The sequence below is a fragment of the Cottoperca gobio genome, chromosome 12, assembly GCF_900634415.1.
Source record: "Cottoperca gobio chromosome 12, fCotGob3.1, whole genome shotgun sequence".
Classification (NCBI taxonomy): Eukaryota; Metazoa; Chordata; class Actinopteri; order Perciformes; family Bovichtidae; genus Cottoperca; species Cottoperca gobio.
In genome coordinates, this window is record NC_041366.1 from 20,156,576 (window position 1) to 20,178,954 (window position 22,379).

Here is a 22,379-nt window from a genome sequence, read left to right on the forward strand (position 1 = left end):
AGGGGAGAAAGTCTCTTGTACAACAGAATGAACTTGACTCGACTGACGCCTGGTGCAAGATAGAGTTTCCTCTATTAAGTAGATTAAAATGTATAAGCCGACAGCCCAGTTCCTAAATGTACACACCCTGTCCCATCAGCTCTGGAGTTTGTCTAGATGTGTAGCACATGACAACACCAGCAAGAATACATCTTTTATTTAAAGCTGAAACATTCTTCAGGACAAAACCCTGCAGTGCTTTCACCCACAAGCCCGCAGATTCATCTGGATAAAATCAGACGAGTAGTGAGAAACCCTAATTTCCTTCGAAATGGAAAATTGTTTTTCATAAAAAATGCTTTTATAGCAAAAGAGAATAAATCACAACTAAATCTCCCCCCCATCTAATAAAAGTTCTGCACAAAACACACACACACACACACACTGTCCCAGTGTTTTCTCCTCCAGTACACGAGCAGGCAAGCAGCCGTTCTCAACTAGGACACAAGCATGCAGACCTACTTACATGTCAATGAAGGCCACGGACAGGGACTGTTCTTCCTATAAGCTCGTGGATGTGCTGATTTTGATGTCTGATAAAAAGACATGGCTGCTTCTAAAGAGAACGTCTCTCAGGAGTACACTGAGAGACGTTCTCTTTAGAAGCAGCCATGTCAGAGCCGGCTGCACTGCTGTAACAACAACAACAACAACTCTAGACTTGAGTAACAAAACGAAAGATGTGGATTGAGTTCATACGTCGGACTATTTTGTGAGTTATTCAAGTGACATGTATCATCTGTAGGACCGGACAGAAGAGGATGCAGATCATCAGTGGTGGAAGAACGTCTCAGATTCTGAAGTAAAAGTAGAAACACCAGTGAAAGAATATTCCATTAGGAGTTAAAGACCTGAATTCAAAAATAGATCCAAATGTACTTAAAGTATTCATTATGCAGAATGTCTTGTGTTCTGTAAGAGCATTTTAATGTTGTAGTTTTGTCACCGTGAAGCCAATTTGAGATACTTTGTAAACTACTGCATCATATATCATGTTATTTATGCAAAAAGTAACTAAATGCAAATTATTGTAGTGGAGTTAAAAGTACATTTTGTAATGTATGAAAGAAATGCATTTCCAAATGCAGAGCAAGGATCTGCTCTTAGATGTGTAACAAATAACAGCAACGTCGTGTGCATGCATGTGTTTTTGTGTTTGTGTTTGCGCGTGTTTCGGTGTGTGTGTGTGTGTGTGTGTGTGAGAGTGTGAAAATTGAGACTCTTCCTGAGGCTTGCCCGAGGTGAGAATGTAAACGGATGATATCAGATTATTGCCCTTTAGACGGGATCTTCTGAGGCTGCGTACACGGACAGAGGTCGACCGTCTGGGCGAGAGCAGAACGCCGTCGATCCCCGTGTGAAGCTGACATTTGAAGTTGGGGGATTCTTACTGTCGAGGTGAGAAAATGCACAATGTTCTCACTTAGTTTGGGTTGAGATCATCAACAGGAGTTCCAAGTCTCAGGAGGGAGATAAAAAAAGCGGCGCAGTTTTCTTTCCCTCGTCTTCGTATCCCACTTCTCCATCTTGGCTGACGGCCCAGTGCAGAAAGCGATGTGGCTTAGACACCGGCGAAGAGAAACATCGGTCTCTTGGAAACATGTTCACTGTTGACTCATTCTGTTATTCACATTCTTCATCAGCAGCACAGCGGAGTCCTTCCCATCGGCCATGAAGACAAAATATGGTCTTTTTCTGGCCTAGTTAATAACACACCACTTCTTTTCTGCCTTTTAACTATCTAGTTTAGACTCTAACATTTGGAGCAGTGGAGGAAAAAAGAAGAAGAAGAGAGGCAGCGGAAAATGAGGGGGAAGAGAAAGAGTGAGCACTCTCACTGGCCTACAGTGCAGTCTGGATCCCCCTGGATTTTATTTGTGTACATAACTCTGCACTTCTCTTTCCCTCTCCCACTTTCATTCTTCACCCACACGGTGCAGCCGCTACACAAGCATGCAAACACACAGATCCACGTAACCATCAAATTACCGTGCTGCCTTTGAACAGAAATGGTACACCCACGGCCCTCGCATATGCCACAGTTAATTATTCCATTCAGAGCTTCCTGCTGCACGAAGCTCGCATCAAAAACAGCCCGACGGAAGACGGACACAAGTCGAGGAGAATTCCCCAGAGACATCAGTCAACACGCAATTTGGAACTTTCTACAACAAAGCTGCAAACTTTACGAGGCGGCTGCAGTAATGACGAAGAGGTCATTGGAGCAAAGGGCTTGTAGATTTCATCACATCGCCATTTAGCCCCCCTCTCCCCTCGACCCACTTCCCAACAGAACAGACCTATTCATCTGACCACAGAGGCCCCAGTCAATGAGAGTCTAGTCATAGTAGCAAGCCGACGGGGGGGGGGGGGGGGGGGGGGGGAAACCATGTGACCCGACACTCTTGTTCACCAAACATGCTTTTACACTTTTTCCACACAATCGTTCTCATCATTTCTAATCTTTCTCTTGCAAACCTGGTGCTTCAAATCTCACTCACCATGCTGTGCCTCTGGACGTGTGCTGTTGTCAGGGTCCATGTTAAGTTCACAGTGTGATGAGCGCCCACATCAACACTCCCATGTCCTGAGGCAATGTCGTCTCTGAAACTGAACTGCAGCTACTTAAAACTGCAACTGCAACTACTGTTTTATTTCTAGTGTTGCCGCTGCGCGTCTCCGCTCTGCTGTTGTCGCCGGTCAGAGCTGCTGGCTCTGGTCTGGCCCCTGCAGCCTGCCAGCTCAGCTCAGGCTTCTACCGCTGTGTTACATCTGTCCGACTGAGCCCCTCTCTGGAGAGTGGGGGGGGAGCAGAATGGGAGGAGAGAGAGAGGTTTCCACATTGTGGCGGTGGAGAGAGAGATTTGGGTGGAGAGGGTTTGTGGCAGTGCTGAATGTTTCCACTTTGATCAATTTTACACTCTCAGCAGATTTCTCTCTCATCATAAAGAGAACTTGGTCACATCAGTTTGGAAAACATTAGCGCGCCAGAAGAATTTGGGAACTTGTGCAGCCTGGATATTAACAATCGGGAGGCTCTGTCCGGCTGACCGGCCGTGGTTTCTACTCACATTTCAATTTGGCACACAAAACAGCACGTGCTTCTGTTGACCTGAATCTACGCATCAAATGGAGGCTGCAACTGTCAACAACTGTGATTTATAATCAATTGTTCAGACAATAAAATACAAAATTCAGTCAAATAAATAAGAAGCCTAACATTGACGCCTTCAAATTGCTTGTTTTGTCCGACAAAACCCAAAGATATGCAAAATATAACGATTTAACATCAAATATTCTTACAATTGTAAAGCTGGACCCAGAACATATTTGGGATTTTGCTTGGAAAATGACTGAAAGGGTTAAATTATCAAATTAGATGTCACAATTAATTTTCTGTTGATCGACCATTCGTTCTGGTTCAAATAGCACGAGAACAAAAATAAAAAAAGATTGAACAAGCAATTGTACCTTAACCTTGACTTATTTATTTTTGTCTTGGTAAATGATCGCTCCCTATTAAAGTTGTGTTGAGACGATAAATAATAATATAATCTGTATTTCTGTTAGTGGCGTGCTGACAGGATTGACTCGAGTGTCATTCAGGCTAATGATAACTAATTGTAATTATGACCTCTGGGGGAGAGACTTTGTGAAATTAAACATCACAGGGAACGTTACGCTGCTTAGAAAATACATGAGATGCAGTACTTTGGCTACAAGGCATGTTCAGATCACTCACCAGCCTTTGGTCAGTTATCCCGTATCCTATTTAATCCCATTTTAAGTGTTGCCGCTTCAGTGTAAATATTTATAGTAAAAGAAAAAACTGGAAAATAGGGCAGCATATGCCCCGGCATCTTTTAAAGAAGTGAGATGAGAACTTCCCCACAGCAGCAGCAGCAGCAAGAAGAAGAAGAAGAAGAAGAAGAAGAAGAAGAAGAAGAAGAAGAAGAAGAAGAAGAAGAAGAAGAAGAAGAAGAAGAAGAAGAAGAAGAAGAAGAAGAAGAAGAAGAAGAAGAAGAAGAAGAAGAAGAAGAAGAAGAAGAAGAAAAAAAAGCGTTCACTTCAGTAAAATTAATCTTAGCTGTTCAGGTGGGAGCGTAGCAGCGCTCTCCGTCTCTCGCATGTTTGTGCCAAACCTTGACGAGTTCAAAAGAACAGAGGAGGCAGCGGCTCACTGTTCAGTCAGAGGATGAGACGGGCTGAGAGCCCTCTGCTCCGTGATTTGTTGTGGATTCCTATTGATCTAAGTGTAGTTTTTATTCATCATGCTGCTTATTTAGAGCCCGTGTCACACAAGGACAAGAGTAGGTGGGGCCGGCTCCAAATGAATAATTTAGTACAAGAGAGACCGTGCGAGGGATGAATGTGATTTGCACACATGCAACTTTAAAAAGGGCAGCCACTGAAGAGGGGGAGCTGCGTACAAACAACGACCCTCCTGTCGACAAAGAGGCAAACACTTGTTGCTTTGTGAAATATGAACGATGCGTAATACCTCGAAAAGGTGACAGAACAGCGGACGTGAAATGATGACGCAACCACTACAGCGGTGTATGAATGTATTCCAACGTGCAGAAAAGTGTAGCTTCACTGTGGAAATCTGAATCAGCCATTTTCAGAAATGATCTTACCACCTCATGGAAACGTTTCAGACTGTCACAGATAGAGCCTGTAATTATGGCGCTAACTGGTGCACTGTTTATCCTCTGAGCCTCCGTCTCTTCTCACATAAACAACATCGACCTAATGGCAGATCCAGTGTAATGATGCGTCTGTATCAGATAACAAACTGTAGATTACTAAACGGATTTCAAAACTCTCCTCTGAGCTCGTGTGTGTGTGTGTAGCACTGAACTATTTCAGCAAGAGTGTCCCTGTATAAAGTCAAATATGTGCAATGCGGAGAATGCTGGGTAACAGCCATAACTTTGAGGAGACGGAAGGACACCTCTGCTCGTGTCATCGTCTCGCCCTGAGCGCTCTGTCTTCTGGGAGATGAAGGGAACGATAGACAGACAGAAGTGTTCAGAACAAAGCGCAACTAAAGAAGAAGAACTGGAAGCGTTCAAAGATTTTGGGCTGCAAACACTAGATGAAATGAAAAGAGGATTGAACGAGACACTTTATAACTTGTATCCAATAGGAATGTCCTGTCACATGACCCCTGACTAAGTGGCATATTTTATGGATAGTTCATATAATATTCGATAGACATGTACAGAACTGTACAGAGCAGATTATCTTCTGTCAATGTTGCATCAGAGTAGTTATTTTTAGGAACTTTGAGTGCAATTCTCCATCTGATTTATACTAAATAAGCTTCTTTTTTGATCAATTCAGTGTTTTCTCTTTGTTCTGTCAGCTCTCAGGATGAGCCGCAGAGAGGGAAGCTCTGTGAACACCGGTTATGTTCACCTGTGAGATCTTAAATAATCATTCACAGATTAAATGTATTCACAGAAATGAATGTAATTCGGAGATATAGGCCAACTGTATATTTACACACCCCTTAAAATCAAGCTTAGGCAGCCCTTTGTAGAGGTCGATGCCCTCAGGTTGGGAACCGGTCAACAAAAGGGGCAAGAAACACATTTGTAAAAGCTTTAAATGGATATTTGTAAGGTTGACACTGAACTAAATGTCTCCCTCTCGTGGTTAAAGGTCGGTAGTAAACACAGTGTTCTTAGGCAGAGAGCAGGAACCAAGGAAATAACTCAACTTAGCAGAAGCTAATATTAATGTTGTGTAAACTAGTCTAATGACATCATGCAAAAGCAACTAAATAATAGTTTCACACACTGATTTAAAAGCAGGCTGTATTAGGTTGAATGCCAGCCAACAGCCCAGCAACAGTAACCGTGGGATACAAACACTTGAATGTCAAACTTCAGTGCCACACACACACACACACACACACACACACACACACACACACACACACACACACACACACACACACACACACACACAAGCATTATATTGTCGTAAAAGCAATAAGCCGTTTAAAAGAGACTCAAACATGATTCAGTGTTTGTGTTGGTGGTCGGGATGAAGACGTGAAGCAGCAAGCTCTCCATCTAGTGGATATGAGGTAGAATAAAAGAGCATCAGCAATCTTCCCAGGCACGTGAGCCACGTAAGGCTCACTCGCATGTGTGAGTGTTTGACTGATTGTGTCACTGAGGAGCAAAAGGAAGCGCTTCTCTCCAGTTACATTTGACCTTTGTACATAACAAGCATCTGCACACGGCTGCTTGAGTTTGACTTTAAACATGTATTTTGGCGGCCTTTGACATCGAAGGTATTAAAAGCTAGAACCATCCTCAGTCTCCAGGGTCCTGATAATAAGTGTAATGTGTATATATCCATTGAACAAGTGTTGAATATTTCATTTCTTTATTCTAGTGTAATTAAATGGTGTCAAGAAAGTAATTGAAGTATTTCCAGTGTGCGTGTGTGTCCTAATTACTGCAGAGGTATGCCTTCAGGCTGCTCACCGCTCTCAGTGGACAGCTGGCTGTGATACTGTGGAAACTGTGTTTCCACTGGCACGCTGATGGTGCGCCGCAGAAGATGGACCTTGCATGACGCAGGGCGCCTCTCCTGCAAAAACAAGGAACGGATCTGCTGAGACAGAGAGAGAGAGAGAGAGAAGACAGAGACACAGAGCAAGAAATTCAAGACAGATAAAAAGAGGACATTCAACAAACGGCACAGATACAAAGTGGGCACAGAGCAGATAGCCTACAGGAGAACAATGAAAGCTAACAACAAATCAAATGTCGGCTGGTAGAAATGTAAGAAAGGCAAATACAAAAGCCACCGAGGCTTCTTATCTATGTTCTTGTGGTTATTCTGGTCACCGCGTGTAATGCTGTGTTGGGCCAAAAGCACACAATAGCTGTAGAGCTCCTGATGAACGAGGAGCCATTGGATAAAACAAAGCCGGCATCCGTGTGTGTCAGCCCATCTCTTCCTTTAGCTTGCATACCAAACGTTTGGCTCCGAGAGATTAAACAGACAAAAGGAAGAAGGGGACGGCCGTGGTGAGAGAGGGGTGGCTGGAAGAGAAGAGGGCCTGAAGGCCTCCAGGAGGTGTGATAATGGCTTATCGAACATCCTCACACCTCTCAACTGTCTGTCCTGTGTCCCTGTTTCCATGTCGCCTGTTTATCTCTCTGAGAGTCACTTCTGGCTTTAAGGACGGCTCTCTCTGACATAAAGACAATGTCTGGAGGTCTGAGCCTTAATGACCAAGCAATATTTTATTATGAATATTTAGAATTTAATATAACATTTATTTTATTACCTACATTTAGATGCTTTAAATATGAATGGACCGGAAGAGAGGGACCTAAAAAACAAGATCAGAAACTCAATCGTTCTGATGAAAAGAAACACGTCTGACTTCATTTCTGTGAAAAGAGTTATGTATCTGTTGACTCTGGTAATATAATTAAGATAATAGCGTCTGCCATGGACTTAAGAACTCATTTGATTACAACAGTTGAGCAAATGGTGAAGCCCACTTGGAGGCGCCTTCAAGTCAACAACAACAAAAAAGCCATTTAATCATGAGCTCTATTGGCGGTCATGTGCATCTTTAGAAAATGAGAGTAATGAGTCGAACTTGATCGTTTTACACACCGAGGAAGAGACGCAGAGACTAAAGGACGAGAGGAAACCCAACAGAAAATAAAGACAATACGACAAAAAGGGATAAAACAAGAAGAGGCAGAAACTAAAGGAATAAAGAACAATGAGTGTGAACTTAAAGCCCTGCAGTAAAACCTCCTTCACAGCCAACAATCAACACTTGTGTGCAGCAACTCGTTCTATACATTTGGTTCACTCAGAGTATCTAGAACGGAGGAATGCACCCGCTAAATTTAAGAGCGAATAAAGACAGATAAATATTTATTGAGCAGTATAAAAAGGAAGAGAGTCTATGGAGATCTAATGCGGCATTTGTGCAAATCCTGTTAATACATTCATTTATTCTACTATCAGAAAAAAGTTCAGTCGCAAAGAGATAAATGTGTCAGCTTCACACATAAAGAAAAGATTCTATTCTCTATTCTCATTTTTAATTTGTGGCTAAATCTGAATTATTTAAGTGCATTTCAAAAAGGCACAGCTGTTTCCTTAGCTGCATTGCATTATGTATGGCATGTTGGAAGAAGGATTGCGTCAACATGTACAACGATAACTAACGAGACTTCTTCACGGGGTGCTAAAGGCTTCGTCTGCTAAAGTGTGGCATCATCAACAACCAGGAGGAGGACGCGTCCGTCTAAAGCACGTCACCACACGTGATATAAAACCGTATCATGTTTGCTGACATCACAGAAATCCAGCAGAGTCAGATGTGACCTTTCAGAGGCTGGGTCTCTGGATGGAGGCCTTTAAAAGCTGTTGTTCTTTGCCGTTAAATAAAATAATAAATAAAAAGCACAATAGCGGGGGAGCCTGCATGGTGGGTCGATTACAATCATTTCTCTCTGCAATTACTGCTCCACTTCAGCTCATGGCACTGCTCAGTGCAAACAAAGACAAACTGAAGCCACACTTGCTCTGCTCGGTTCCGGCAGACATGTTTGGTATGTACTGTAGCTACATGAAACATATCATATCACTGCGCTCAGGATCTGAACTAGGGGCGACCGGCGGCACAGATCCTCTTGAGTTTGCAACGACATTCTGGAGCTCAGCATCAAGTTACGTAAGATTACGTACTGATTTTAACTCAATGAAATCGTGACTCAAATCAACCCGATCATGTACCCGTTAGCATGAACGCACACACCTCTGATGTTTAGTTCAGTCATTTTCTATTTAAATACACATATAACAAACATTAAATAAAGAATAAAAGGCCTAACTAACACAAACTTCCACTGAATGTAAAGGTGTAGCTGAAGTCTTAGCTTGTTACTCTCATTGTACAATTAGATGTAGGCACTGAAAAGGTTTCTTAATGTTGTGGGTGCTCTTGTGTACTGTGAATATGAACTCTCTTGTAATTGTGTTATTATGCTACAGTGTTCCTTTTCTTAACATATATGTTATTCTGTGTTTCCTACCCGGGGAATATGTAAATGAGCTCATTAGCCAACAAGCTGTGCACCGTCCTTGTCATGTAAATAAACACATGTGCACTGCCCGGGTGCTTTTGCCCAACTTAAGTGTCCTTGCACACAAAGCTACAGCGTGTCCCCTACAGAGGGCAGTGTTCTGTCCCTGTGCTGAGAAGAGGGTTTCAGAAACCCCCCCAAGGCAGCCATGATTTCATTTGTGGCTGATGGTCCTCAGATAGTAGCATGAGTTAAAAGAAATTGCTTTTGCAATGGAATATTTAATATTATTGTTGTACCATTTATGTGTGCAGCTCGCCAGGCTCAGCCGCAGATACTAATGTGCACGAGTTATTGGCTCCCACGGCACGAGCTGCACGTAGAAACTGTTGTTGTTCATTCGAATCAATGGCATCACGTTAAAGTTGGGAGGAGACAATAAGGAATTACACGGTGACCAAACTAGTCACCGTGGGGATATGTCAGTTAACAAAGGTCTGTATGAGGTCTGTACAACGAACAAGTAAACTCCAAGTGAATGAGGTATTTGTACAACAGGTTAAATGAACACAATACCACAAAATGCAGCCTTCATCCAATCTGTCACTATCTAACAGATGTCCAGAAATAAATGCTGCACAACTGGTGTGCAATACCGTCTGCAGTGTTTTATTACCACGTGTTAGCAGCTACACAGTTACTGTCAGAGGCTTTCCACAGAAACAGATCTAGGCCACATAGAAGTATAAACGAGAACCACACCCCTCTCGCTCTCCACACCTCTCTCTCTACATCCCTCTCTCTATACCTCTCTCTCTACATCCCTCTCTCTACATCACTCCTCTACATCCCTCTCTACATCCCTCTCTCTCTCTCTCTACACCTCTACACTCTATACCTCTCTCTCTACACTCTACCTCTATCACTCCCTCTCTCTCTCTACATCCCTCTCTCTCTCTCTACACCCCTCTCTCTATACCTCTCTCTCTACATCACTCTCTCTCTCTCTACACAACACCTCTCTCTCTCTCTCTACACCCCTCTCTCTCTCTCTACACTCTACAAACACCCCTCTCTCTCTCTACACACCCTCTCTCTCTCTCTCTACACTCTACATCGCTCTCTCTCTCTACACCCCTCTCTCTCTCTCTCTCTACACTCTACATCGCTCTCTCTCTACACCCCTCTCTCTCTCTCTACACTCTACACCCCTCTCTCTCTCTACACCCCTCTCTCTCTCTCTCTACACTCTACATCGCTCTCTCTCTCTACACCCCTCTCTCTCTCTCTCTCTACACTCTACACCCCTCTCTCTCTCTCTCTACACTCTACATCGCTCTCTCTCTCTACACCCCTCTCTCTCTCTCTCTACACTCTACACCACTCTCTCTCTCTCTCTACACTCTACATCACTCCCTCTCTCTCTCTACATCCCTCTCTCTCTCTCTACACCCCTCTCTCTATACCTCTCTCTCTACATCACTCTCTCTCTCTCTACACACCTCTCTCTCTCTCTCTACACCCCTCTCTCTCTCTCTACACTCTACACCCCTCTCTCTCTCTCTACACCCCTCTCTCTCTACACTCTACATCGCTCTCTCTCTCTACACCCCTCTCTCTCTCTCTCTCTCTACACTCTACACCCCTCTCTCTCTCTCTCTACACTCTACATCGCTCTCTCTCTACACCCCTCTCTCTCTACACTCTACACCCCTCTCTCTCTCTCACTCTCTCTACACTCTACATCGCTCTCTCTCTCTACACCCCTCTCTCTCTCTCTACACTCTACATCGCTCTCTCTCTCTACACCCCTCTCTCTCTCTCTCCTCACTCTCTCTACACTCTACATCGCTCTCTCTCTCTACACCCCTCTCTCTCTCTCTACACTCTACACCACTCTCTCTCTCTCTCTACACTCTACATCGCTCTCTCTCTACACTCTACACCCCTCTCTCTCTCTCTCTACACCCCTCTCTCTCTACACTCTACACCCCTCTCTCTCTCTCTACACTCTACACCCCTCTCTCTCTCTCTACACTCTACACCCCTCTCTCTCTACACTCTACATCGCTCTCTCTCTACACCCCTCTCTCTCTACACTCTACACCCCTCTCTCTCTCTCTCTACACCCCTCTCTCTCTACACTCTACACCCCTCTCTCTCTCTCTCTACACCCCTCTCTCTCTCTCTACACTCTACATCGCTCTCTCTCTCTACACCCCTCTCTCTCTCTCTACACTCTACATCCCTCTCTCTCTCTCTACACCCCTCTCTCTCTCTCTACACTCTACACCACTCTCTCTCTCTCTCTACACTCTACATCGCTCTCTCTCTACACCCCTCTCTCTCTACACTCTACACCCCTCTCTCTCTCTCTACACCCCTCTCTCTCTACACTCTACACCCCTCTCTCTCTCTCTCTACACTCTACACCCCTCTCTCTCTCTCTCTACACTCTACATCGCTCTCTCTCTACACCCCTCTCTCTCTACACTCTACACTCTACACCCCTCTCTCTCTCTCTACACCCCTCTCTCTCTACACTCTACACCCCTCTCTCTCTCTCTACACTCTACACCCCTCTCTCTCTCTCTCTTCTCTACACACCCCTCTCTCTCTCTACACCCCCTCTCTCTCTACAACTCTACACACATCTCTCCTCACTCTACACCACTCTCTCTCTCTCTACAACCCTCCTCTCACACCTACACCCTCTCCTCTTCTCTACACTCTACACCCCCTCTCTCTCTCTCTACCACCCCTCTTCTCTCTCTCACACTCTACACCCCTCTCTCTCTCTCTCTACACTCTCACTCGCTCTCTACTCTACACACCCTCTCTCTCTCTACACTCTACACCCCTCTCTCTCTCTACCCCTCCTTCACTCTACACCACTCTCTCACTCTCTCTACACTCTACATCGCTATCTCTCTACACCCCTCTCTCTCTACACTCTACACCCCTCTCTCTCTCTCTACCCCTCTCTTCTACACACACTCTACTCTACCCCTCTCTCTCTCTCTACAAACCCCTCTCCCCTCCTCTCTCTCTCTCTCTACACCCCCTCTCTACACTCTACATCGCTCTCTCTCTCTACATCGCTCTACTCGCTCTCTACCACCGATCTATACACTGTACACCCTCTCTCTCTCTACCACCCCTCTCTCTCTCTACACCGTTCTCTCGCTCTCTACACCGTTCTCTCGCTCTCTACATCGCTCTATACACTGTACACCCCTCTCTCTCTCTACACCCCCTCTCTCTCTCTCTACACCGTTCTCTCTCTCTCTACACCGTTCTCTCGCTCTCTACATCGCTCTCTCTACACACATTTCTGTTGTCCAAAATAATTAAGAATTATTAAGAATATTTGAATGACTCATTATTTTGAACATTTAGTTTTGACATCTTATTTTTTGATTAAGTTTAGATATATTTCTGCATACATTCACCATAAAGCAATATATATCAGTAAACATTGTGATAGTATTTTAAAGTGCAATACGTTGCCCAATCCTAACAATGAGTGAGTGTTGAGAAGACGCCTTACGAGACACAACATGTGAAGATAACTGTGTAGGACGTGAGGTAGCTTTGAAAAAGAGCTCACACAAAACTATTAAACGAGGTCAGGATGTTGCAGCCTGAATAATTTGGATAACCCTGCTGCTCCTGATTTGTTCCTCGTCAGAGAGCCAGACTCTGCATAACCTGACTGCAGGTGGTCTCCCAAGGGATGAATTTAAATGTAGATTCTCACTCAAGAGCTTGTGTTTCTCCATAAGTAGTTACATTATTATAGGCCCACTGATACTATATTTTTAAAGCCTTTAAAGTTTAAAATAACTGATAATGATATCCGCTGATAGTAATGCTTTAAAAACACGAACACATAAGACAAACAATCTAAATATATTTTTCTTATGTAAAGAATCGTGATACCTTTTCTAAATGACTTATATCTAATATATCTGCAATAAGCTAATATTGGCCTGGTCGATTTATTTGTCTAGCTCTAATTATTATCTTTATTATTATTATCTTTATTATTATTATCTTTATTATTATTCTCATTATTATCCTTATTATAATTTTTATTTTCACTATCATTACAATCGTTTTTATCATTATTGTTATTATAATTTTTATTATTATTATTGTTATTATCATTATTGTTATTATTATTATTTTATAACATATCCTTGACACTGGATATCTAGGAACTGCGTTTCATTGACGAGTAGTTTCAATGAGTTTCGCCTGAAAGTCACTTCACACTTTAACTGATACATTGCAGTAGTTGGACTAAAATATAACAGCTATTAAATATAAAGCCATGTGAAGAGATGGGTGGATGGAAAAGAGCTGAAAAGCGAGAGGAAACAATTAAGAAGACGAAGGGACAAGCATGACATGACAGACAAGAGAGAGGACTGTCTGCTCTCACCACCTCCTCCTCGTTCAGAAGCAGCATCTGACAGTCACCAACCACGCAGTACTTCTGGTTCCACACAGTTTGGTCTTCATAGGAGTGACCACGAGGCATCCAATATCTCGATGGACACCGCACGTCTAGAAGAGAGAGTCACACAAAGAAATATATCAGTTGTGAAGGTACAGCAGAGGAAAGACGAAAGGCGTAGAGATAAATAATAACTATATGATTGTTTACTTGATAAAGGAGCGGAATAGGGATATTATATAAACAAAGAGCGCACATCCATCCATCCATCCATCCATCCATCCATCGTCTACCGCTTATCCGGGATCGGGTCGCAGCAGCTCCAGTAAGGAACCCCAATCTTCCCTTCTCCGGGCCACATCCTCCAGCTCCGACTGGGGGATCCTGAGGCGTTCCCAGGCCAGTGAGGAGATATAATCTCTCCACCGAGTCCTGGGTCTTCCCCGGGGTCTCCTCCCAGCTGGACGTGCCTGGAACACCTCCCTAGGGAGGCGCCCAGGTGGCATCCTTACTAGATGCCCGAACCACGTCAACTGGCTCCTTTCAACGTAAAGGAGCGCACAATACAAGCTAAATGTATGAGCCCCTTCATCTATGTGAAGACAGAACTGCTTTTCAACTTACTAACTGTTTTGCCTGTAGTTCAACTGCTAGAGGATAATGAGTGGTGTATTGTATTGTCTTGATGGTACAGTACATTGAGCCTCTTGCTGCTAAGAGTGCAAGTGCATGCAGAAAAGGATCCCTGCATCCCTCAATGCGTTTCATCATACGATGCACATATATATGCAATATATATGGAGCCGTACTTGATCAAAAGCCACTGAAAAAGCGCTGAAACATAGGGTGTACTATGTACAATCCGCAGATCCTGTTTAATTTATACAGTTGGCTCCAAAGCGTCTTTGCTTCTGGTAGCAAACTTTGAAACTGGATCTTTTTTTTGTAATTATTTCTGTTCTTGGAAATGTAAAATCCAGAAACAGCATATAAAACTCTGTGAGACTCTTCTATCTTGCAGATTGTCACAGTGAATATTCAATATTATAAGGCGTATATTGTTCATACATTGCAATGATCATTTTTATCATGTATCTTTTAATCGTGGAATTAGAGATGCACGTAACGCAGTTTAGGCTTCACAACCCTGTCACTTGTGTGTCTTTGATCATTTTGTCGTCACTTATCCCAGACAGCCTCATCGCTGTGCCATTAGACTAAGTCACAAACACATTAATGCACAAGCACACGCACAAATACAGCTATTGCACGCTGCAGCCGTCGGATCAGTTTACAGTCACGCAGTGGACAGGAGCAGGTCAAGCACACAGAGTTTTTCATTTAGCAGAGCTTCTTAAGAGACAGCTTTTTCATCGTGGTGTTAATAAAATTATGCAATTTAGAATCCGTTCTACAAGCTTTAGAATTATGAGCGAGACAGATAAGGGACAGGAAGGCAAGAAAGACTGAGAATGAAGGAAGTCTTTGACTCACACAGTTTTTTCTAGGACTGTGTCACTTCGTTTCCTTCAATAAAAGAAACAGGGGTGAGATTCATCTGCTTCACAGATTAGCTCTGAGTCTTGTACTCTCATGATGTAAATCTCTTAACCAACAAAGCTGTTCAGCAACAACAACAATAGAAAGTACAGACAAATATAATAAAAAAGGAGAAAAGGATCAGTGGCAAGACTAATGCCTCAAAAAACAACCAGTGTTTAGATGTGCACTTCATTTCTTTGACCCTAGTTGACAGACAGCCTCAAGGACAACTTGCTGATGTGATATACATTTTATGGACTTATTTTCTTGGCCTTGCTGATTTATCGATCAGGTGTATGACAGGTATAAATGCTGCAGTCCATCAATATTTTGCAGGCACTGCAGTCTAAGGTAGTGGGTTAGGTGAATATATACAAAAACTGCATGTCCCCCCCAAAGCAACATGCAGTCATTGTAGTAGATGTGAGGCTCTATGGGTCAACTAACTTTATGATCAAAGCTAAAGCAGAGATGTTATATCTTGCACCTATCTAATTAAAGTACACATTGAGGCCACACAATTGCAAAGTGCATTAAAATATCAATGTATACACATCACTGCACAGAGACTTTATCAAATAGACTGAATAAATGGGCCAAACCAACAATATATTGTGTGCATCTAATTACACAACCAACTTCCCTGATGGAGCCTTACGACAGGTGACCAAAAGAAGACAAAACTCAAGACAATTAAAAACAAAAAAACAAGAAATCCAACAACCTTAAATAATGAACAGCAGGATAAAACATCACCAAAGCAAACAACATGGACATGTAACCTTATGCCAATAAAAACTCAAACAAACACAAAACAACAGAGCTGCGCAGTGGATGCACAACATGTAGTGCGCTTGCGCAGACTACGCTACTTTGCAAAGGTTCTGTCACAGTTGTACTCACCTGTATGAATACATCCATGGTCAGAACCACATTTTTGTGCACCGTGAAATCCTCATCATGCTTTAGGTTCAACTTGTTTGCAGTTACTTCTCAAAGCATCAGGCTAACCAGTGCACGCGGTCATCTGTCAACTGTGACAGATGTGAATAGTCATAAAACACCACGAAGGCCTCACACACCTCACTGAAGTTTTATAAATATATATATTTCTCAGTGACCGCGGAAATCACCGCAACAGGATCCACCGAGCATTTTGGTGCGTTCGCTAAACGAGACACAGCTTGTTTTGGTCACGTGGGTGTGTTTGATTTGTGTCACTGAGCATGCTCCCCGGGTGGTGCACTGAATACTAAATGTAGATACACCCCTTTTCCAACTCTTCCGTAGGTACAATAACGCTAACGTGAACCTATAATGACATCATTCTTTATAATATTGCATTTTTGTATTCTTCACAAACTGCTAAACCTGGCTTGCTTGTCTAAAGTACAACGCTTGAGATAAAAACACTTCAGCAAAAGTTTAAAATATCTAAAAAACACAAACAACTATGTTGTTACAGTAAAGAGTGTACCTGTGTTTTTTTTTTTAAACTTCCACTACTGATAAACAGTAATAAATCACCATTAGCCTATGCTGTAGGCTACTAGCAGCTAACATGCTGTTCTCAGTAGTAGCCACATGTTAGCCACAGTTTGTGTCTCTCATGTATTTAGCATACATTTGGTCAAAGAGGTAACTAAAACATAACACTTACTACATTGGAGTAACTTTAAACAAAAATAATCTACAACCAAGAAGTTAGCAACAAAGCTAAATAGACAAACTCTCCCAGAAAACTAGGTTAGCATGCTATCTTAATTTAGCTAACTTTATCCTTTCAATATCCTTTCTTACCTACATACAGAGCTGAAAGATAGATAAACACTGCTGACAAATAATTCCTCTAATGTTGTTATTGTGGACATGCAACAGCACTAGCTAGATAGTTTATAATGGCTACTGCCATTTACTGGCGTTACGTGAGATCGCCCTAGACCTGCTTATGACATTGGCAGACGAGCTTGTCTGTTTAATAGCAGTGCTGTTACTTTCCAAATAATAACACAACTAATTCTGCATATAATACAGTTGAATGTCCACGGTGCCAGATCAACAGTCCTTTAAATGTCCTTTTAACAGTTATATTATAGCAAGAATGATTACATAAATTATTCACATGAGTATAGCCTCCAGTAGAATAACACACTGCTATAATACATTACATTAAAGACCCTACACCCCATGGTCCCCTCGTGCTTTCACGTATTGTGCTTGATTAGACTTTTTTTAAGACTGTGGCAGTGTCAAGACTATGATTGACATGAGAGCCAGACGGTAGGCTACACACCATTTATCTTTTATTAGTGCAATGAGATCAGTGACTTCATGAGGGCATCGTTCCAAGTGTCCCAGTAAGCCTTGTCATTGAGCCAGCAGGGACAATATACCTGGAACTGGATCACCTAAATTGAGCAGAACCCTGATTTATGTTATTAATTACACTTGTGCTTTTCATCTTGCAAAAAGTAAAAATAAATGTCTGCTGTGAAAAAGGTCTACCTGCCACATAGTTCCAGTTATCTTCAACCTGAACAGAGTTCTAATCAGATCACTGGAACTACCAGACAGGGTTTGCATGGCCTCTAAATACTGACACAAAGGTTGGATGAGGCCTTGGTGGATGTGATAGTGAAGGATGTCCTGCAGTTTTCTGTAGTTTGAAGTCTTCAGGAACTTTGTGAACATCACATATCCCAATATCCCAGGTGTCAAGGCACTTACATCTTACATATGACACCATCAAATCAAATGTATTTATATAGCCCAATATCACAAATTATACATTTGTCTCAGTGTGCTTTACAGACTGTACAGGTTACAACACCCTCTGTCCTTAGACCCTCGCATCGCACAAGGAAACACTTCCTAAAAGAAACCCCATAATTAAAGTGGGAAAAATAGAAGAAATCTCAGGGAGAGCAACTGAGGAGGGATCCCTCTCCCAGGACAGACAGACGTGCAATAGATTTCGTATGTACAGGATAAACAACATAGTACAAATACAACATTTGACAGAAATGATGTTGTGTTGAAAAAGAGAAAGTTTGGATGAATCCAGGAAAATGTAAAAAAGGCTTCCCGGTGTCCAGCAGGACCAGGGCAGCAGGCGCAGCCATGATTCCTGATCCTGACATAAACTTTATCAGTGGCAACCTGCCACATGAGACACAGAAACTCCGGGGATGATACCCCGGATGATGAGTTAGTAACATAAATTTACATAAATGCATACAGATAGAGAGGGAGAAGAAGAGAGGGAGGGGAGGAGAGAGGAAGAGAAGGAGAGCAGGGAGGTGTCCCCCGGCAGTCTAAGCCTATAGCAGCATAACTAGGGGCTGATCCAGGGAAAACCTGAGCCAGCCCTAACTATAAGCTTTATCAAAAAGGAAAGTCTTTAGCCTGCTCTTAAATGTGGAGAGGGTGTCAGCCTCCCGAACACAACCTGGAAGCTGGTTCCACCATGAGGAGAGGAGGGTCACAGCTGGTAACTGCTGATAATGTTCATGGAGGTCCTCATGAACATGGATGGCTTTGCCATGCCACTACTTGACGGCAGACATGAAGTTTTTCACTGATCTTTGAAGGGCATAAAAAGATACCCATAACCAACAAAGCAGCTCACATTACTTAAGTTAAAGTACATTTAATGGCCGATGCAAAGTGTGAGGCATCGTCCTATATGGGGCAGCTAATGTGGCAGCCATTGTTTTGAACTTGGATGTTAAATGTCGAACCTCAGACGTAGAAAACATCTGTACAATGGCACTTTTGTAAAACATTTTCAGTTATGAAGATCTAGTGGCTAAAAAGCTTGGTTTTATTATTAAATACTTGGACTGGACCTAAATGTGCAATGCCTTCCTTTCACCACAAAGCCCTCAGTGGAGATGTCAGGGATAAATTGGTGTCTTGGACAGCAGAAATGGCCCCGCGAGACTGTAGAGGTCTAGACATCTTCATTTACTTTATATTCATTATAGGGTGAATAATCTCTCTTGCCCTTTCTTTAAATCCATTTATGACACACACTTCACAAGTGTGTTGATTTGGTAAGTGTTTCCATCTCGCAGCAACAAGAACCTTTGTTCAATCAAACAAGATTGAAGACGTAATTAAATATCAAATTTGTCTGCTCTCATTGTATTGTTACCTTCAGTTGAAGGGCAGTTATGTAATCAAGCACATTTTAATGAGGCTCAAATGATTTGCTGAGGAAAGAGAAAATATATCATGTATTCATTGGGCTTCCATGTGCGTGCACTGACTGTGTCCATGAAAGCATGGTGTCATGGATAAGTGCCTTTCACTCTGTGTGTGTAAGATAAGCAGTGTTCTAATCAGATGGCAGCTAGATGCCCTAAACTAACTCAGATGACAAGCATGGCCACATTGTATTTGCATATATTTATAGCCATGCTGAGCTGCTTCCTACTGTGCTTTACATATGAGTGGCTAGGGGAGATCAATAGCTGCACAATATTACCATTTTATTCCCCCCCTGCATCAATAACAGGGCTCCACAATACAACAATAAACCTCACCTTTCACTGGTTGCTACAGAGTCCTTCTGACAGGTATTGATAGGACAAATACAAAAAGGCCCTAATGGTATTAGATCAATATTTTAAGTTTGGAGGAGATGCCTCACAAACATTTTGTTTGAGATTCCTGCTTTCCTGTTCCAGCAACAGAAGACGATGTAGTGAGTGAAGAAACGAGGAGAAAGGATGTAATCCAACAGCACAAACACAGAAGGTGCCAGAGTACGTAGGCTGCCTTGTTGATCCACCAAGACGACTGCGTTTGGAGCCTAATCTAAAGAAAACTGATGTTAGCGAGGCTATAAATTCAATACACTACTTTCTTTCTCACAATATTTTAGGTTTTGTTCATGGGCATCCCACAAGTGCTGTGAAAATAAAGAGGTTAATATTGACTTGGGCATTACATAACAGTCTCCCACATAATATGGATTCTGGCCTCCCAGTGCACCGAAATCAGACTTCTGCAGGAAGTTTGGTCCGATGAAGATTCAATTATAGAAATTTAGACTCTGCATTTAACCCATCCTAGTATTAGGAACAGGAGGTTAACTGGTAGCTCTCTAGATACCAGTCCACACTCAATACTTAGTCCATTAGTCCAGCGACCCACCAGGTCCAAAACCAGCTTGGATCTTCTACATATTACTTGCTGCTGTTTTAAGATAAGATAAATAAGAAAACGTTATTATCCATTACATAACATGAAATGGAAATATTTCCTTTGGCATTCTGGCAACAAATAGACAGTAAATGGCAGCTAAAATACATAATAATACAAACATTTTCACTGTTTTTCTCAAATCTAAATCCTAAAGCATCATTCTCTTATGCTCTTGTTCCAGTCAGTGTCATTGTTTATAAGTGCTCTGCCAATTAATAGAGCAAATGACTTTGAATACAGCCTACAGCTGTCAAAAACTGTCAAATTGGAATAATATCAACGATCGGAGATTATATGCACTCATCATAACCCACTTAAGAAGCACCTAGGAAGAGATGCATGCATTTGAATAGTAAGTTGTAAATTCTGCCTGCCTACATGCCGCAGGCTACACCGGCATGCTCTGATGCAGCTCTGAGAGATTTAGAGAGCCGGGATTCGCTGTGCTGCTGATGGAAAGCTTCATCGTGTTTTCTGCTCATACAAAGCAATTCCGCAAAGGCCACAAGGTAAGCCTACATGCAGAGACAGCAATTGAACTTCCTCTCAGAGTTTTTCTGGAAATGCCCCCGAAATCAAATAAATGCCACAAGCTTGCCTGGCACTGCCACCAATCACAACATGGGGTGCAGGTAACACAGAGACGGTGAGGATGCAAATGCACAAGAATTTGCTAATCTTATTTTTTTTTTAATACATGGGTTGAGATTAGATTCCACAAGCAGCATTTATAGCGAGGATGACACACTGCCACTGACAACCACTCATTTAAACTGACGTGGACTCAAAGGGTCTGTCAAGTAACAGGCTGAAAGAGATGGGAGTATTAAATACGCTCGAGGAGTATGAAGATACTACTGGCAGGAGGCCAGAAGTGTCAAAGGCACAATGGAAGCTAGCTGGAAAAAGAAGAAACTGTCTCTGTAGTTGCTGCTACTTTTAACACCCACAGCATTACTATGAATGTTGAATGTGTGCTGGTCATCAATTTAAAAATGTAAATCTACAGTTGCATTGCCATGCTATTGTTCTGAAGGTGCATTGTTTGAAAACCCCAAAAGTCAGAAAATGTATCCGTTACTCCGAAGGCCCATGGCTCCAAAAACAGACACTCTCCCTGCAGCAATCAGAACCGCTAGCAGAGTGTGTATGTTCGGAACTATGGGTGTTTATTTTTGGGGTAAGACCATTTGTCTTTCGGTCCAATGGGACACTTCTCAGACTATTGTGGCTGAGGCAGTCTCCACAGTTGCACAGTTGCAGTCAGGTGAGGAAATGACCAACATCGTTCTTCTACATATGAACGTGTTCGAGCTCTTACACTGTCCCTGTACTTGTCAAGCACAGATGAGGTTTTCTTGGAGACCACTATGTCGAGTCTACTAAAGGGTTCTTGAAAAGAATCAATACAAGGTTTTTGTCTCAGGACGTTTGTGCAAATGCTTAAAGAAAGGCTTGTAGTTGTAACATTTTTCACAGCCATCTACCAATTTGATTCCAATTTGATTGACAGGACCATAGAGGAAAACCACATCTGCTGCGTGAGACGGATCAGATCACATTAGAGGTTAGACTTCTGCAATGCAACAACATGTCGTGCCTGAAATCTAGACCACTATTTGAAAGTGTGCTTGGCCATGGGATTGGAGGGGGAAACAAACATTTTAAGATTTAAAATCATAAAACTAAATGCAATGCAAATGCACTTTAATATGACGTGGGGCTATTGTGTTCGGAGGGCTGAGTTGGTTCGCTCCTACAGTGTCAACTGCCACACCTTTCCCGTCTGGTTGATTGGCTCGATAGCATGTTCACACACACACACACACGCACACACACACACACACACACAATTGCTTTGTTAAAAAGCTGGACTGTGAAAACTAAATGTGATAAAAGACTGTCTGCAAGTAACATTGTGTCCCTGTGTTGCTGTGGTAACAAGGCCGGCTGAAAAAACTGCCTAAAAACAATGTCAAAGCCAAGAGCGATATAGAAGGATGGTACCTGAAGATACAAAACAATGGGTTCAGAGGTCAATAAGA

At 42.6% G+C, this 22,379-nt stretch overlaps 1 protein-coding gene across 1 annotated transcript in view; it reads right to left on the minus strand.

Annotated features, from left to right (window-relative positions):
- dab2ipb (DAB2 interacting protein b) overlaps positions 1–22,379 on the minus strand; it is a 133,421-nt gene that overhangs the window by 104,989 nt on the left and 6,053 nt on the right. Inside the window, exons 2-3 of the mRNA XM_029444260.1 lie at positions 13,567–13,691; positions 6,543–6,669 (exon numbers count right to left, since the gene is read on the minus strand). Coding sequence (XP_029300120.1) covers positions 6,543–6,669; positions 13,567–13,691 — 252 coding nt within the window. The remainder of the gene's footprint in view (positions 1–6,542; positions 6,670–13,566; positions 13,692–22,379) is intronic.